The 13,915-nt window shown below is 37.5% G+C and overlaps 1 protein-coding gene across 10 annotated transcripts in view; it reads right to left on the reverse strand.

Annotated features, from left to right (window-relative positions):
• The window catches only part of PBRM1 (polybromo 1), a 66,676-nt gene that overhangs the window by 23,946 nt on the left and 28,815 nt on the right, over positions 1 to 13,915 (reverse strand). For all 10 annotated transcript variants that reach the window (XM_065642805.1, XM_065642803.1, XM_065642802.1 and 7 more), the window contains 9 exons: positions 13,041 to 13,182; positions 12,443 to 12,540; positions 9,051 to 9,327; positions 7,856 to 7,961; positions 5,935 to 6,577; positions 4,878 to 5,089; positions 3,784 to 3,969; positions 1,902 to 2,059; positions 722 to 988 (listed from right to left, as the gene is read on the reverse strand). In XM_065642805.1, coding sequence (XP_065498877.1) covers positions 722 to 988; positions 1,902 to 2,059; positions 3,784 to 3,969; positions 4,878 to 5,089; positions 5,935 to 6,577; positions 7,856 to 7,961; positions 9,051 to 9,327; positions 12,443 to 12,540; positions 13,041 to 13,182 — 2,089 coding nt within the window. The remainder of the gene's footprint in view (positions 1 to 721; positions 989 to 1,901; positions 2,060 to 3,783; positions 3,970 to 4,877; positions 5,090 to 5,934; positions 6,578 to 7,855; positions 7,962 to 9,050; positions 9,328 to 12,442; positions 12,541 to 13,040; positions 13,183 to 13,915) is intronic.

The raw sequence follows: 13,915 nt of genomic DNA on the forward strand, positions 1-13,915 counted from the left end.
TTAAAGCTGACAATGAGCATGCTGGGTATTCTGTTTGGAGGTTCTGTTAAGAGAACTCAATGTAAAGTGGCTTTTTTTTAACGACTTAGTTTATTTTTTTATGGCTCTAAATTTATTTCAACTTAATTGAATTTAATACATTTATTGAAATTTATTTTATGACTCTAAATACAATAAATCACTTTACCCAGTATGTTGGACAAAAATATTCTTAAGCATTCTGACAATAAACTGCTCAGTTTTCAACCATAAATAGGTCACAAACCCCAGAATATTATGTGCTGCTTACCACTGCCTAGCTACTAGCTATTTTACTGAAATGCTACATAATAAAGCATTTTAGTATCGTCATGAACTAAAACCAGACTTTCAGTTCTATTGATTCCTTAGGCTTAAGGGAAGCTTTACAGTAAAGTTGTATTTTTAATTCTGAAGTGGTAAAAAAAAAAACCCAGACCACAAAAACCAACTTTCACACGACCACAAGCAAGCATTTGAAACATTTGTAGAATCTAGCAAATATGTACACAGTTTATTTTCTGTTTAGTCTATTTATATTTTGTTTGTATTTATTTAAAATGTGCTCAACATAATTTATAACATAAACATATTTTTTAATATTTTATTTTGTCTGGATGTTGTGGAACTGAAGTCATGAGACTCACACTTTGTCATTCTTATGTGTCAACCATAATCAATGTTCCACTGTTATCTTCCATACCTTTTCAAGATGAAGGATACTTTCTTCCACCTTACTGTCCTCCAATGTTTCGGCCTGTTTCTCCTCGTCTACTTTGTCTGCATTAGCAAATACAGAAGCAACACGGACCACAGGCAGAGGTACATCTCGTGGGACAAATCTTACAGAGCTCACAGGCATAGTCCACAGTTTAATCTTTTTAAAAGATTTTGTTTTTGCAGAATAACGTGACTCGCAGACATAGACATCCTCATCTCTGAAGTTTTCAGGACACAATTTAAAATATTCCTGCAGATTGAAGAAAAAAAGATTAAATATTTCAGCAACACACATACATATCCCCCAGACGCACAGTGAAATCCCTCTCACGCTTCCTGGGTTTTTTTCTTCATTTATATCTAGAACACCTTCAGATTAATAAAGCCTTTCTGATGCGTTCTTTTCTTCCAGTTTGACATCTGAGTTATACTAAAAATTAAAAGCAAACAAGAAATCCCACCCTTAGAGGAGAAGCTAATTTCAGTACAGGTTATGTGAGAACAGTTAGGCTTTATTTGTTGACCAAAACGGTACATTAACAAGTACAAGATCTGCAGCCCAAAACCACCTTCACAAGATTTCTGAGCTTTGACTTGGAAAGAGGACACGACCATCAGGTTTTTCTGGGGGAAACTAAGCTCCGTGCTCATTGATATGCAACTCTGATACCCATTCATGTACTTGGCAGCTGGAGCACTTTGTTCCATACAAACACATGACCTGACCTTCAGAAAACTGGTTGAGATGTGTTGTGAACAAGACAAAAATCCCCAGCACAAGAGTGATGTGGAATCCAACTTGAGACAGAGATTAAACACTTCATCCTCTTACAAAGCCATTCAAGCCTCCCTCTCTACCAAACCTACATCTACATGCTTTTATGGGAACAATTAAGAAGTTACCTGCAATTTCTCTACCACATGGTCTGAAAAATCACTTAGCTAATTATCTAATAAACATATGATTCTACGAACCAACCAGCACGAGGAAGCACCATCACTTGGATGAACTACATATCTCATGAAGCAAATGAACAATACAAACAGTATTTTTTTACTTAAGTGTTAGTAGACTGTCTCTATGTTAGAATGCCTACAGCTCTTCAAGAAAACAGCAGAGAATATATTATTTGCTTAACGAACTAGTCTGAATAGTCTCTCACCTTGACAAACATGACCACACATTTGCCCAAAATTTTGCTAACAGGAACTTTATTGTAATAGTCACTTTTGAAAACTTCTTTCTCCAAGAATTTTCGTGTTGCAAGATGAAACGTTTCATTTGGTCGATAAAACCAACAGCCATAGAGCCATTTCTCTCCTGTTAAGAGAAAAAAAAAAAAAAAAGGGGGAGAGAGAAACAGATGTAAAATGGCATATTCTCTAGTGAGCAAGAAAAAACAACTATAGATTTGATTAATCAGCCACATAATCATTTATACTGAGAGCAATCTTTTTTAAAACAGGACAAGATTCCGTAACTGTTTCAGGTAAGGAAAAGCAGTTCATTTAAAAAGCCAGGCAATTGTTTTTACCCCAGTAAAACCTGAGTCAGCAAAATAAAGGAGGAATCAGTTCTTATTTATAAATCTTGACTTTCAGGCCTTGAAATAGCTTCACATTCTACACAACAATCACCTGATTATTTGAAGAACCTCGGGTAACTGGTTTCAAGTTTTTTAAGAACTACTTCCTCCATGTTATGCTGTGACAAATTCAAATTGTTAACAACGATTTATAAATAAGTTACAAATATGTAGTATTTTTCTAAATCAAAGAAAATCTGTCATCTCTAGACTGAACCAGAATAAAAAGTGTTTTCTGCTATTCACTTTCTCCATTACTGACAAACGAACATAAGAATATCCAACTGGCCAGCAGTTCATCTACCCAAACACACTGTAACCAACTGAATGAGGACAGGCCACCACGGGAACACATTTGATCTTGGCCACTCTCTGTAACTCATTCCACTCCTCCTACAGTCACTGCATTAGAGGTGTTAGAGAGCTATTCTCTTTATCTGGCTATTATTTAGTGCTTATTCCCTTTATTATTTGGTTTAGACCTGTTGTACACGGACTTGTCTCACTCACTTTTGAACCTGCTGATGTAATCTGCCTCCACAAGCTCCTGAAGAAGCCAGGAAGCTCACTACCTGCTGTATTGAAAAGCCAAACACTTTCATGTGTTTTAATCTGATTTATTATTGTCAATGAGTGCCCTCTAACTCTAGTACTGCTGGTTTTGTTAAATAGTACTTCTGCATTCAACTTATCTACCCACTTCAGGACTTTGCGGACCTTAATTATACCCTGCCTTACATTTCCCCTCTCCAAATTTAAGAGTCACGGTCTTTTTAATTTGTCCTTGTAATGCATCCATTGCATTCCTTTAAAAACAGTGGAACCAAAATTATTAACTCCACTGTACTCCTCAGCAACTGTAGTTTCCAAGACTGCTGAGAGTGCACTGTGCTTATCTGATACTCTTGCCACACCTCTGCCCTTTCTTACACTTAAGAGAAGTACCTGCCGCAAACAGAAGGCATCACTGATGAAAAACAAACAAACCAACCAACCAAACAGTACTTCTTATGGCTTGATTTGGTCTAGGAAATGCAAGATTCAGCTCAATTCTGAAATGTAACAGAGGCAAGTTCTGAAATTGAGTTGTCCTGTGGAATATTTGCCGTTAAACATGCCCAACTTTGGTTCAGATTTCTCAGCAGAGAAAAACCCCAAGTGTTGTTCTGTGCCTAAATTAGAAGGAGCCCGTCCCGCTTAGAAGAGCCTGTTCTCTGGGATGTTTACGATTTGAGGGTAGGTAGAGAAGAACAACAAAAAAGTGTGTGCTGATCCAAGAACTTTGTATTTGCAATATTCTTTGGAATGAAGCAACTCAGAAACAAGAAAAATACTCACCAGCCCCCACACACTTCTGCAAATAAAATAAATACCATTTATACAGAAAAAGCTTAAATTGGAAGTTTTAAATAGTAAGAAGTTTCACCGTACTGTTTTTCTATAGCAAAGACATCCTTACCAGCTGAATCTTCCCACAGCCTCTCAATACAGACTATGTGAGGTTGCAAGTTGGGTTCCGCAGGCTCCACATACACATAATCCCCTACGTGGTACATGCTGTTCTTGAAGCTGCAATCCTGGCTGTAGGTCCGATGCAAGCTTGACAGCCCAGCTGACCCAGAAGAATCTTCGCTCTTTTCCGCTTCTTATTTCAAGAAGGGAAAAACAGACGTTAGCAATGTCACATTTCCACGATAGCCAAGATTGCTGATATGAATGCCCGCACCCTTTGCTGCGTGCAGAAGTGCCACGTGATACCAGACGCATCCCTGTCACTGACTTCCAGCATGAAGGAAGGTTTAAGTGTGTTTTGTGCGGCTAACTTTTTTGCTACTGGTTCTGCTGAAGGTTGAGTTTCCCTTCTTCGGTTGAATTTTCCTGAGCTCTTCCAGTGAGTTAAGAGGAACCCAGTGACAGCACGGAGCTCAGAAGCCACCAGAAAGGCACGTTTTGCTTTTTTTGGGGTTTTTAACTCTCAAAGGAAAACAGAAAAAGGGCATCGCAGCTGTTGTCCCCTTATAATACTGAGCCTGGTTGGAGCAACCAGACTTTACTGATGCTGATATTAGTGCTATGTGGGAAGACGAACCATGTTACGAAGACAATTCTAGGACATAGCTAACAGCTCTGCTCCCATCTGTGGAAAGGAACAAATAGAAAGCTTTATTCATTCCCCTAGACATGCTCCACAACGAGTATATGGACAGTAACAGCCACAAACTATGAAACATAAAGGACCTTCACAGAAGCTTTCTTGCCCTACATAATGGCTTTAATAAAAAAATACTGTTTTATAATATCCTTGAAATAACTGGTATGCTAATGTGTTCTGATGAAAGAGTTTACATAGGTTAGCATCTACCTACATCTCTTTCTTAAAGCCATCTGGCATGGCTGAGAAGGATCAAAATAAAATACAAGACCTTTGGTGGACAAGCAGACTACTAAGGTCCCTTCAGAAGGTGCAGCTGCAGCAACAGCAAAGGATACATCATATGCATAGGTATGTTTTTCAATTAATACATTTTAAATTAATTAAAAGAAAGTAGCTACCTCTCTTCTCCTCCTCTCTTTTCAGCTTATCCTCTTCTATTTCTTTGGGCAGCTTTTCCTTCTTTTCCTTTTCTACATCATTGTGAAGATGCTTGGTGGTATAGCTGAGAGCAGGTGACAGAAGAATCTCTCCATTCTTACAAAGTTCATCTCGAATTTTAATAAAGAACTGCTGAAGTTCAACCGCATCCTCGTAAATCTCCGAATCAGTCCTGTGTAAAAATACATACGACAGGGCAGAAACACAGTTTGTGCAGCATCAAACAGGATCCTAAACACACACCCATCAATCGCTGCACTTAGTGATAAAACTAAAGCTTCGCTCTACCAATAGATTTCTATTCTGACTCGTAACAAGCAGTAGCAGACACAGGCAAGTCATGCTCCACCTGCTACTCTGCTGCCAGTTTGTATTATAGTTTACCTAAAACAGTATTGTTGTATACAGTCCTGAAATATCAGAAAAATCAACGGTAACTCATTGTGACCAAAATACTTGCCACTGGCCCTCTCCAATCTGTTAAGTCTTGAAAACTCCTGTAATAACATTACTATTAACAAAACTGACTTCCTTTAATTACACATACTCCTGTTAGCAGATGTTTAAATATAATTTTTAACTCCTTCAGAGACAAGAACTCACTTGTACACCCCCAAGTACTCAAATAAAACACTGCGAGAATTTGCAAGTGTTCATAGTTTTTGCACAATATTACCATAAGTCATACAACTGTGATTGCTCCAAAAGAGTAATCCACTAGTTGAGCAGCTGGTGAACAGCTCCTCCTCTTCACTTTCTCAATTTGAAAGTTAGCACAAACCTGGTTTTCATCAGGTGTGCCTTTGGAAGATTAACATCAAAATTATCTCCTTGTTTTTAAATGAAAACATACATTCCACTAAAGACATGATAGAACTTCTGAGATTTAGTTTTCTAAACACTCGTATCAAAGGAAGCAAACACCTTAAAAAAAACCACTTCAGCCTTTGTCAAATGTTAACATGCAAAACTTATGTGACAAGACAAAGGATACCTGAAAAATATGGCTTCACTCACCTGTTCATTCTTCTCGCCCTCTCCAGTACCTCAAACATATTCTCCTGGAACAAGTCCAATCTTCTATAGCGATTATTTTCAACATTTTTTCGGATAATATCAAAAGTCAGAGGAGGTTTATTTGGGAAATTAGGATCAACAGCAGGAATTTCAGCTAAGGAGTCACTGTAGCATCTGCCCTCATCATCCTGGTGGCTCATAACAGATACAAAAAGGTTATGGATAAGTTCCTGAATTAGCAAGGTGACATTGGGCACGTGAGAATCCTCATCTCCTTCTATTTCTCTCCGAGTTTCAAGCAAAACTTTATGCAGGACCAGGGCATCTTTATAAATCAAAGATTCTGGCTCGTTATATGTGCAAGCATTATTGAACATCATTACAAAGTCCTCCACCATGGAGTCAATATCCTGGTATTTATTTGCCATCATGTGACTTCTGATCTTTTCCATGTCAACAGGCTTTTTAATGGTCACATAATAGTCAGGAAGCTCAGACCGAGACGGCAGCCTCAAGAAGATGGCGCTCAATCGCCTGCCTCGTTTATCCGTGTAATTCTTAACAGCTTCATACACCTCATTCAGTTTCTGTTGCATTGGAGTCATGTATTTCGATTTTTTAGGAGAAATGCCACTTTTTCTACCTAAGCAGACAAAAAGGAAAAAAAAAAAAAGAAGAAAAAAAAAGAAAATATAATTACAGAACCAGAGCCTGCACACTTCTTTGTCCACCTCCTTTACATTGGAGAATTGCTATTGAAGAACTACTTCATGGTATGAGCAGAAGACTCGCAACATGGAGCCGATTCCAAGTCGTAGCTTCTTTTATTTTTCATCATTTTATGGACATTTTTTTAAATGTTATTTTTAGCAAACACAGAATCACCCTTCTATATGGTCTATCTTGCAAAGGTCTCCTCAGACCACGGAAATCATATTTTCCTGCCTACTGTTATTAATAACTCCTCTAAATTCAATTTGGCCTTACTAGCTCTACATGAATTTCTCTCTACAGCTGTTAAAAATCCAGTAATCACAAGGTTTTTGCTATCACTAAAATTAAGCATTCTAAATATTATCAGATTCCTTTATGACAGATTTATGCCAAATTAGAGAGGGTTATTACAGCTAAAATGTAAAATAAGGCCTCCCATGGGATTATCAATCAGATTAGCTTTTTGGTTAATTCGGGATCTCTGTTACTGCACTGCACAGTCTCTGCCGGTGAATTCTCTACTACCTGTATCTTAACTAAGAGCTGCATATTTCAAGTAGGTTGTGTGCAGTTATTTTCTTTAAGCTGTTCTGTACAATTTTAGCCTTCTCAGTTTGCTAAGTTCTGAACACGTTAAGGGGACATAAGATTTGAACAGTAGCAACTCTAGTTCATAAGGGCAACAGCTCTAGGAACAGACATTGTTGGAAATTTCGCTTTCGTGTTTTTCATGGTTTTCAATAATTTTCCAAGTAAAGCTCACATTTCTTTTATCATTCTGTGGACATCCCAGACATATGACCAGGGAAATTAAGAGATTTACTCAGTTTGAGAAGCACCTTGCTTGCAAGCAATCCGAACAGCACATGTTCATTGTGTTAACGAAGTGTTACTGAGCACATAATGCAGCATCTGACATTTTGATAACACCACATGGCTAAATACCAGTCATTCCAACCATTCATAAGTTTTATTTCTTCATTCTAAGTTACTTTTCTTAGAAAATGCTTTCTGCAACAACTAGTTTTTATTATATGCACATACAAAACACATCATTGCCGTCACAATTTTGAAAATATAATTCCACTTTGCATGTCAGTGTAAATTAGCATGTCTTCTATTCTAAAAAGAAGATCTCTTAATCTGTATTGTGGGGTTTTCATAAGTGTTGAAATGGTGCATATAGCAATGTATGAGGTTGCCTTACTTAGCTTTAGTTTAGGGGATGCAACATCATCATCTTCAGCTAGGGGTCCCAGTTCTTTCCTTTTTTCTTTAAGGATCTTTTCCAGCATATGGGCATCATTGTATACCTATTAATCAGTAAAGTAATCAAAAACCAAAACAAAACAAAGTTTACTGTGTTCGGACTAGTTTAGAACTTGCCCCCAAGAAACATTTAAATGTTAGTTTGAAAAAGTTGAATGCAAAACCAAGTACTTGATTAAAAACAAGGGCTTATTTCTCAAATGTACACCTTCAATAGACTTAAATAGGTAAGCAGAACTGAGGAATGCCATCTAAATCAGAAAGATATAAAACTTGAATAAATTATCCAATAAAACTGCATTTCTATTCCAAAGACTAAGAAACGGCAAGGTGCAGTTGTCTTATCAACTTCTTCATCAAATCATTATGCTGAGCAATTAAAGATCTCTTGAAGTATTGTGATTCCATCAAGGTACACAGGACTAGAACAGTCCTCCTGGGTATTCCAATCCAACCCTGGTGAACGCAACCTCATCCTAAAGTCCTGTACAGTAGCTGGTCAAGTTCCTCTTTAGTAATAGCTGGAGGTTTCTTACCACCACTCTGTTCCACTACATCATGCTTGCTGGCTAAGAAACATCACAGTATAGAAACACTCTACAATACATTTGTTAAGGGAATAGCATATTCCTTTCAGAATCCTTTTGCTCCACTAAATAAGTCAGGTCTTCTAGTCCGATCTCTTACAGTCTCCACTTCCACGAAAACAAAGCCAGCTTCTTTCTAACTAATACAAGAGGTTCTGAGCTCCAAATCACATGCTGATGACCATTCACTGCGTAAATAACTTCTCATGATTAACTGAGGTTGAATAACAAGCATTTAGTAACCAGCTTATTTTTTTAAAATATATTAGGAAACATTCAGCTGACATTTTTTGTAGCGGAGGAACAAGTTTCGCTAACAGGAAATAAGCCTAACCTTCGCAAAGGAGTGCGTTGCATTTCATGTTTATACAACTATAGATGAAGACAATTTAAAACTTCGGCAGAAAGAAAAAGTCATCTTTCTAAATTAGTTCAGTTAGAAATTATCATAAATAATGTAATAGTCAAAGCTAAACCATTCTAACATAACTTATATGTCTGCAAAGAAGTAGAGAGGTAAGTGTGAATGCAGAACCAGAACAGTACCTGGGAGCCTTCCTCATTATAATGTCTCGCATTCCGGAACATGAGCTTCATGTCTTCAATCATGGCTTCTTCCCCTACGTATTTATCATTGCGGATATTGTGTTCTATCATTTTCAAGTCCATTGGCTCCAAGATAATTTTATAATAGTCTGGATAGTCCTTTTTGGATGGCTTAACCATAAACAGATCACAGAGCCGTCTGCCTGTGCCTGGTTCTCGAGCTTCCAGAACTGCATTGTACAAGATCTTCATCCGTTGCTTTCGTATATTCTTTTTACTGTCAGGTTAAGGAGGAGAACAAAAAAAAAAAAAAAAAAAAAAAAAAAAAAAAAAAAAAAAAAAAGAGTCAGGGCCTCTTTTCCACACTTCCAACACTAATATCAAAATGACATTATCCTCTACCATGAGAAAACCACCACAATCACCTAAACAGACACACATTAGGACAGTGTACTAGAAACACAGGTCCATTTGCAAACAGTGACAGCATCATAACCAGCAGTCTGCTAAATAAATAGGAAACAAACTCGATATGATATTTTTCTTGTTCACCTTGAGTTCAAGTGTTCTACAGAATAAAGCAAATAACTAGTTTTCAAAAGTGCAAAGGTCAAAAGGAGCTCTAAGCACTTTCTAGCCGCAAATAAAACAGGTCAGGACTAGGCATCTGAATCCAAGACCTCAAGACCTAGTGCAGACAGGGAAAAACCCCTCAGCCTGTATCTTCATGACTACCTCTGCTGAATACAGAGTATCAGAGACTAGAGCTGTTTATCTCAGAGTAAGTCTGTATCTTCTTCAGTACAAGAAAAACAAGAACATCAAGAATGTAGTAATAAGAAGGGTCTCAATTGCTTAAATATCTGTCAACCACAGCCAAATGAAGCTACAAGTCAATAAATCTCACCAAAGCTGCAAACCCAGGTAGAAAACGGCCATGTACATACTGTCACCACAAACTTTAGTCATCCTATGTGTAGCTATTATGGCTGTCTCAAGAAATCTGACAGCACAACCAAGACACAGCTTATCAGGAACACAGTTACACGTGGCTCCATGTACACATACTACATGATCTACAAGCAAAAAAGATAAGGGAGCGGAAATCTTATGTTAACAATGTATCATCTCAGCTCAGATACCACAGCACTTTTAGAAATGCGCTCTCCACAAAGCACTTTTAACCTGCTTCCAATTGCAACCTCTGTAAGACTTATTTGGGTAGTTACAAGTTTGACTACATTATCAGTAAAGACAACAAAGACAACTATCTTCATTTGCAGAATGTACAAAACATCACTGTACAACTTGCTAGAAACCAAACTGCATCATCTGCATCTGTTCCTCCTACATTTAAAATATACCTTGCCCAGCACAGCCTCATGCCTCAGATACCTCTTGCGCCTTGGTGAGGTCAGCAAAATAACTAATGAAATGAATGTCAAAACATGTAGAGAAAATTTAAAATGTATCTTCTATAGGTTAAAACTTTTCTCCTGCACTATCTTCACTACTGGATACTGTTAGTTAGTGGTTCACACTAGCAGATGAGTAATGCCAGAAAAGAGACATGCTTCCAAATTCCATATTTTAAAATGTTTCCAAGTTTTAACATTTAGTTCAATGAAAGCAGGTAAAGCAAAACCAAATCAGAAATAGTAAAAGGCTTGCCAAAACTCAAGATTCAGGTCATGTATCTGATACACAAAAGGGAACATTCGAACAACTCTCTTGTATGGCATTATTATTTTCCCAATGGGATTAATTTTGCCTGGGTTATTACTTTCCTTTTTCAGCAACACTTTGGAATTCCTCTCAGTGCTTCACTTTCACCATCAGTGGCATTTACAATCTTCTTTTACTTCCTATCATTCAGGAAGCGAAACTGGTAAGTATTGAACTGACAACATCCAAAGCATTTTCAGGTTCTCTCCAGACATGAGGAAAATAAAATAATTTTTATTTCCCTTACCTATGAACACAACTTTTTCTCTGTTACTGTTCTTAGATGACAAGGCCTGACAGATTTTTTTCTTTGAAGCATTTCAGTGTCCTATCACACAAGGTGACAGAAAGCAACACAGGATTAAAAGGACACTGATGACATTTGACTTGCTTGCTTAGGTTAGTAGCTCTCTTTAAATCTGAAGATCTCAAAACTAGAAATTTTTGCAATTCGTTCCTTCTTGATCTTCATTTGGTACTGTGGTCTGTCTTACTGTTCCACTACTCTTCTTTTTCCTAGCATCCCTGGACTGTACAACCTCCTAAATCCATGTTAACATTTTCTCTGTGGAGATTTTTTGAGTGTACATTGTTGCACTTACTTGATTGCTCTTAAGTGAATCTTTGCTGATGCTCTATTTCATTCCCTTCTTCCCCCCACAACTGCTGTCACTTTGACAAAAAAAATAACTAAAAATACAGGAAGCTGAAGGTCATAAGCAACACCAAAGAAAGATGATGAATTATAGCTTTACACTGGCAGTTGCTACCATTGCAATACCATTATCAGAAGTTGGAACTCATTTCAAATGATACCATGGGGCGGACTAGAGAAACTATCACCTGTTGGAGTGAAATACATCACTAATATTAATTACGCAACAGCTATCACTGTTAAAGAATACTTTCCATAAACCATCACTAATGCCCACTAAAAGAGGATGTTTTAGGTCATTGTGAACTTTGTTTACTTTACAGTATCCAGAATAATCAACGTATTACATACTCAGTTTATCTATTTGTCAAATACCCTCTTCGGCCCAGCTGCCGACAGGTAAGTAACCAAAGAGCGCAAATTCAGAAGGGAGAGAGAAGTAGTCCTCTAACATTCATGATGAGAACTCCTCAAGCAGAGTTCAGGTCATGGAAAATGAAAATATTTATTCCAGGAGACTTCACCAAATAAAAATACTTGTAATAATAATTTGTAATACTATAAACTTTCAAAAAAATAATTCAACTATAGTGTTAACTTCAATTATATTCTGAAATTGGTACCCAAACTACATAAATAGTCATATATTGGAGAAGCAGTAGAAAAGAAACAATAATTGCTAACAACCTGTCAAGACAGTGCAAACACCAGGTTAAAAAAAGAAAGCACAAGTAAAAATCCTAAATCCACTGACGAAACTACCTAATTCAATGCAACTGCAGCGTCCATGCCACTTACGGAAGTTATGTTGACAACCACCAACTAATAGGCCAAAAATGAGGAAAATAAATTCAGCAAACAGCTTTGAATTAACTAGATCCAACACTTAATGAGGTTAAGTTTCAGAACTACAAATCCCTACACAAATGCTAAAAACCATGGCTTAATATTCTCTTAAACGAGTTAAAGAAGTAGTAGTGTCATGGTATGCAGGAACTACAGAACTGCATACCTTTTCCTTTTTGAGCTTCCAGTATCAGATGTAGCAGAAGAAATCATGCTGTCCCCATCCTCAATGTCATCTCTCCTAGCAAGCTCCTTCTTCTTTGCCTGAAAAAAGAAGAAATCATTGAAGCCAAACCACTGCTGGACATTTCCAGAAAAATATTAAACATCAGAACAGATCAGATTCACAAAGGAAGATGCAACAATTATTTATTTAAAACAAGTTGGCGAACATAAGATACCATAGCAGTATAATTATGCCATTTCAGACTGTAGCACTTAGCTGGAGCACATCATGAAATTTGAAGTGGTTTAGCTTCCTACAGTTACCTGCAAATCCTAAAAAACCTCCACATTATCAATTTTTGCACAACTTAATTGCATTAAGAGTCATAGTAAGAAATAAAAGTGACCAGAAGAAATCACAGAAGGCAGCATGTCTGCTGAAGAAGAATTATGATGCTCTTCACTCCCATACTTACCCCTAAGCAAGAAACTACTACTGCAAATACAAGTCTAGTTTAAAATTATTTTGGAGAAGCATTAATTAGGAAAATGAATTCATGTGTGAAGTTATATCCTTTTAATTGTTTCACTCCACATACCTGCATAACCTGCTGCATTTTCAGTACTCTTTTATAGATGGCAGAATTGGGAACGTTGTAGCGCTTGGCATTTTCAAACATTAAGTTCAAATCAGCCTCCAACTGATCTAAAGTTTCATATTCATGGTTTTTCAGTTTGGTTCTGCAAAAGAGTGGAATATCTGATTGGTATTTCTCAAGTTACACATTGCAAACCAGCTCCTTAACATCTTCATTTTCATGATAAACCAATATCCAAAGAGCTCTGATTATAGGAACGTGTTTTCTTTTTCTGACGCTGCAGTAATATCTTCCAATTGTAACTATATTAGGGAAACATATCTCCTCTTAAAGAATGACTCTAATAATTCTGAAACCTGCCCTCTTGAAAGCTGTGCAGACTGAAGTCAGACGAGACGCGGTGCAGACGAGGCAGAAGCACAACTGGCTGAGATGCCTCCAACGCGCCTCAGCTGTGACCCGCAGGGCCTGGGTGTGATGTCGGGGGGACAGGTCAGCTCTGCACACACACACACGCTGCCTTCCCCACACACCCATTCCAATGATCTTCAGAGAGAAACAGAAGTGCCCAACACCTCTCATACTAATCTCCTCCAATTTTTGCCTTCTCTTAAAACCACCTGTTCGTTGATCAGTGCTACCTGCAGACATGTGCTTCGCATGAAAAGTTAGAATAGGACTAACGACAAAAAAAAGGCCCTTTCCATATGTTAAACAGATGAATCAGTGCACTGTTTGCCAATAACGTAATGTGTTTTCTCATATTTTCTTGCACAGTGGTGAAAGCTTCAGCCAACTTTTTCAAAGCTTCGAACACTTCATTAAACACAACAGAAAGTAATAATCTGCAACAACCAAACTCTATCACAACCGCA

This window comes from Caloenas nicobarica, chromosome 11, assembly GCF_036013445.1.
Source record: "Caloenas nicobarica isolate bCalNic1 chromosome 11, bCalNic1.hap1, whole genome shotgun sequence".
NCBI classification, from domain to species: domain Eukaryota; kingdom Metazoa; phylum Chordata; class Aves; order Columbiformes; family Columbidae; genus Caloenas; species Caloenas nicobarica.